Below are 5,122 nucleotides of genomic sequence, written 5' to 3' on the forward strand. Positions count from 1 at the left end.
TTTGATGTCCATGAGTCTTGATGCCTCTGATCTTCTATTGTTTTTAGCAAAGAAAACAGCTGCAGCATTGTCACAATAGATCTTCAAAGGCTTTTCAATGCTCCTTACAACCTCCATTTCACGAATTAAGTTTCTTAGCCAATTACTTTGCTTCATTGCCTCGAAACAACCAATGTATTCCGATTCCATTGTTGACACAGCCCTTGTAGTTTGCTTCTTACTCCTCCATGAGACTGCACCTCCACACATCATAAAAATATATCCACTTGTTGACATCCTATCATCCACACAACACCCTAAGTCGGCATCAGTGTAGCATACCACTTCCAAATTTTCTACTACATGAATCCCAAAAACATAATCTCGAGTCTTCTTCAAGTACCTTAGAACTTTCTTTCCTGCATTCCAGTGTGCCACACCGGGATTCGATTGAAATCTCCCTAAGACACTCAATGCAAAAGCCAAGTCTGGTCTAGTGCATACTTGTGCATACATCACACTTCCCACTAATGAAGCATAAGGCTTACTTTTCATGTCTTCAATCTCAAGGTTTGTAACTGGACACTGAGCCAAGGAAAGTTTATCTCCTTTGCCTATAGGTACATCACCATTGCTGCAATTTGCCATGTTGAATCTCTTAAGAACTTTGTCAATATAGTTCTTTTGAGAAAGACCAATGGTTCTCCTTGACCTATTCCTCACAATTTCAATGCCCAAAACAAAGTGTGCTTCACCCAAATCCTTCATGTCAAAACTGTTAGATAACATACTTTTGGTTTCATTAAGAAATTGAACACTTGAACTAGCCAAAAGTATGTCATCAACATATAAAACCATGAAGATGAAATCTGATCTTATCAACTTCATATATATACAGTTGTCAATTTTATTTTCTACAAAGCCAAGTGAAGTCACTACCTGATCAAATTTCTTGTACCATTGTCTAGAGGCTTGCTTAAGTCCATAGATCGACTTATTGAGCTTGCATACATAACTCTCTTTCCCCCTTTCAATGAATCCCTATGGTTGTTTCATATAAATGGTTTCATCAAGATTGCCATTCAAAAAAGCAGTTTTGACGTCCATTTGATGCAACTCAAGGTCAAAGTGAGCTGTGAGAGCCATGATGACTCTAAAGGAATCCTTGGTGGAAATAGGTGAAAATGTTTCTGTGTAGTCCAGTCCCTCTTTCTGTGTAAAACCTTTAGCCACCAACCTGGCCTTATGTCGTTCAATATTCCCATTGCTGTCTCTTTTGGTCTTAAACACCCATTTGTTCCCGATTGGCTTTATATCATTTGTTCCTTCAACCAAGCTCCAGACACCATTTGCTTTCATGGAATTCAACTCATCTTGCATGGCAGCATGCCATTAGGAGGCTTGTGGACTTTCTATGGCCGCATTATATGTGGTGGGATCATCAAACCAAAATCATACTCTACTTCGTTCAAATAGGTCACATAATCATTTGATAATGCTGACTTTCTGGTTCTTTGTGATTTCCTAAGAGGAACAGCTGCCTGCATCAGTGTTGTTGGATTAGAGGATTCTGCATGTCCACTTGAGATTGGTGGTGTTGCTGCATGTTGACTTGAAATTGCTTGAGGGATCAACATTTCGTCAATGTCGTGAATGACATCTTGATGCTCATGCATTGGAGTAAGTTGCTCATGGACCTGTGAAAGTGCACTATTTGATGGAATAGTTGTTAGCAAAGTTAGAACACTCGTACCATTTGTAGATGACTGATTATTCTCTTCCATTTGTTCAAACACATAACTATCCCTTGAATGGGAGTACAAAGCTCCACCATCTTCAATGAACTTGGCATTGTTACTCTCTGCCAAACGAGTGTGTGCATTAGGGCAATAAAAACGATAGCCCTTGGATTTCTCAGGATACCCTACAAAGTAACAACTTGTAGTCCTCATATCCAATTTCTTCTCATGGGGATTGTATAAACGAGCTTCACATCGACAACCCCAAGTATGGAAATATGAAAAACTGGGCGTCCTTCCTGTCCAAAGTTCAAAAGGAGTTGAACAAACAGCTTTACTTGGTACACGATTTAATATATAAGTAGCTGTTCTTATAGCCTCTCCCCAAAGAAACTCAGGGAGTTGTGAATGGGAAAACATACTCCTAACCATCTCCTTTAAGGTTTGATTTCTACGTTCTGCAACTCCATTTTGGGAGGGCATACCAGGTGTAGTATACTGAGCAACTATGCCTTCTTGTTGCAAATACATGGCAAAGGGTCCCTTTTGTTGGCCAGCTTCTGTAAACCTACCAAAATATTCTCCTCCACGGTCTGATCTTACAACCTTAATGTGTTTTTCCAATTGTTTTTCCACTTCAAGTTTAAAGATTTTAAAACAATTCAAAACCTGTGTTTTTTCAGAAATCAAATAAAGATATGTATACCGAGAGAAATCATCTATAAAGAGCACAAAATAAGAGTTGCCACAAATCGTTCTAGTTGGAAATGGACCACAAACGTCAGTATGAATAATTTCTAAAAGATCATTGCTTCTCTTCGAATTTGACTTGTTATTTGATGAAGTAGTTTTACCCTTATAACAGTCAATACAATTTTCTAAGTCGTGAAAACTTAGATTTGGCAATGAACCTGATTTCACCAATCTCATCATTCTCTCCTTGGATATATGCCCAAGTCTCCTATGCCATAACATAGAAGAATTATCATTAGTGAGCATTCTCTTTGAGGCCGAATGACTAACATTATGACATTCATGAAAATAGGTACACTGGATCTGCCAAAGATCAGAATTAAGTGAAGCATAACCCAACAAATTATCCAACTGATCCTTTAAATAAAAACGAATACTTAAGTCATCACCAACATATGAAAAACCATCTTGTACAAACTTAGTAGCTGACAACAAATTCTTTCTCATTGAAGGTACATAAAGGACATTATTTAACACCAAAACATAACCTGAAGAGAGTTTTAACATAACTTGACCAACAGACTCAACATTGACACGACTTCCATTTCCAACATAAACACTATAATGCTCCTTATTTTGGCTCTCCTGGCTTTGAAATCCCTATAAAGAATTGGTTATATGCACAGAACAACCGGTATCAAACCACCAAGAATTTTGAGGAATAAAAACCATGTTTGATTTTACTGTTACAAAAACATTTATTTGTTTTATACCTTTCTTAATGAGCCATGCTTTGAATCCTGCACAATCCTTCCTTAAGTGCTCGAAAGAATTGCAATGATGACACCTCTTGAAGTGGGGTTTATTTATCTTAAGACCAGAAATCGTGGAAGGAGTATCACCTTTATTAGGTCTTGCAGAATTTGAACCATGTTTCTTTGACCCTTGTGCAGCATTTGGTTTGGAACCTATGTAATTCGACTTCCCTTTGTCAAACTTAGAAGTTCCAGTAGCTTTATTTTTTCCTTTTCCAGCATGAATCAGATTGACGCTGTCAATTTTTGACTTCTTCATTCTTTCTTCTTCTTGGTAGCATATGGAAATCAGTTCATTGATATTCCATGTTTCCTTCTGAGTATTATAGCTCACCTTAATTTGCTCATAATCATTTGGCAGTGAGAATAAAGCCAAATGAACAAGGAATTGGTCAGCTATGGCAATGTCCATTGCTTTCAGTTTGTTAGAGAGGTTGACAAGTTTGAGCAAATGCTCTCTAACACTCCCAATGCCATCATGCTTAGCATTGATTAACTCTGAAAGATAAACACCAGTCTCAGCCTTATCAGAACTTTTAAACTTTTCCTCAATCTGGGCCATGTACGACTTGGCCAAGTCACACTTTGGAATACCACCCCGAATATGCTCCTCCATTGCATTTTGCATGATTAACAGTGACATTTGATTAGCCCTTTCCCATTTGGCAAATGTCTCCTTTTCTGCAGCAGTACTATCTTCAGTCAAGGCTGTTGGTTGAGGCTGGGAGAAAGCAACGCTGAATTCAAGCATCCCCAGATGCATTTCAATTTGTTGCTTCCAAGTCTTAAAGTTATTGCCGTTAAGTTTCTCAATGTTCATCAAGTTAAGCATATTGAAACCTGCAATTTTTGATAGAAATTTGATTCGAAATTCATGAGTTTTGTGACAAAGAAAAGAAACTTAATATTCTTTGTCATCCAACAACTATAGAACCAATCACACTTTTGAGCAAGAAACTGTCTATATATATATATACAAAAGATGAATTTCCAATCATGCACAGCAAAACATAAACACTGGAAGTTATGTAAATACAATGCCTTTGGGCAAGTAGGGTTACAGACTTTGCAAGTTCCATGTTTCACTGTACAATAATTCATAGCTAGTCCCAGTAGATTATTTCTTTGGAAAGTTCTCTACTTGATAAAGCATACAAATTATAACCACTTTACTACATTGAAACTGTAAAACCTTAATAGTATGCAGATCACTTTGGTGACTCATTCATGTCGTTTTGCAGATTCATCAACAGATAGTATAAATATTTATATATTGCCCTCAAATGAACAATTTCAATTTGTTCTCATTTGATTAGAACTCTAGCAACCAATTGAGAAAAAATTATAATGACACATAATGCTCATTGTAGCAGTTAATTCATCAGATTGCAGTAATATTGGTTGCAGTATAAAACTGTTGACTCTAAAAATTACAAAACCTACATGGCGCGCAGGCCGAGTAACTAATAAGCTAACTACATCCTTCGGTTGAATGCGGGGCGTGCCAACTCGTCGGCCGAGCTTGGCCGAGGAGTAAAATTTGTTGATGTCGCGTTGAGCGCGTCGTTGACTTCTCTATCTTGCGATTGCGACCGAGGAAGGAACACTCTCGGTCTCTGGGTTCTACAGCCTGAAGACAAGGCTACTAATTCTGCGGAGTTCACAAATCGTCGGAGCCCGATTCGGTCACTGTGATTATATTCGTAAGAGTATAAGCACGTCGAATCGAGACCAAACTATATGGGCACAGGTACTCAAACGTGATGTATGTCTTGATGGTAAACGTAGTTCGGCCGTCGGAATGCCGAACCCTGAAACTTACTTGCGAGTATCCAATCATACACTCACTCGGCGTCCAGCACGCCGAGCGATGCAATTCGTAACACCTGACTATGC

At 38.2% G+C, this 5,122-nt stretch overlaps 1 protein-coding gene across 1 annotated transcript; it reads right to left on the reverse strand.

The window, feature by feature from the left end:
• Nucleotides 1-1,391: 1,391 nt before the first annotated feature.
• Nucleotides 1,392-4,523, reverse strand: LOC148697932 (uncharacterized). The gene is made up of 3 exons (XM_088690338.1): nucleotides 3,185-4,523; nucleotides 2,204-2,353; nucleotides 1,392-2,017 (listed from the first exon to the last, which is right to left on the reverse strand). The coding sequence occupies exons 1-3, from the start codon at nucleotides 4,056-4,058 to the stop codon at nucleotides 1,392-1,394; spliced, it is 1,650 nt and encodes a 549-aa protein (XP_088546464.1). The 5' UTR covers nucleotides 4,059-4,523.
• Between the last annotated feature and the right edge of the window lie 599 nt (nucleotides 4,524-5,122).

Source organism: Pyrus communis, chromosome 3, assembly GCF_041283825.1.
Source record: "Pyrus communis isolate YQ-2024b chromosome 3, ASM4128382v1, whole genome shotgun sequence".
Lineage (NCBI taxonomy): Eukaryota > Viridiplantae > Streptophyta > Magnoliopsida > Rosales > Rosaceae > Pyrus > Pyrus communis.

What these genes read in the sequence shown, in the direction of transcription:
- LOC148697932 (XM_088690338.1), bottom strand. Translation starts at nt 4,058, where the DNA reads ATGCTTAACTTGATGAACATTGAGAAACTTAACGGCAATAACTTTAAG. An exon ending in AGCATGGCTCATTAAGAAAG is followed by an intron (nt 2,354 to 3,184) that starts GTATAAAACAAA and finishes TTAAACTTGAAG; the next exon opens with TGGAAAAACAATTGGAAAAA. An exon ending in TGCTCAGTATACTACACCTG is followed by an intron (nt 2,018 to 2,203) that starts GTATGCCCTCCC and finishes AACTTTGGACAG; the next exon opens with GAAGGACGCCCAGTTTTTCA.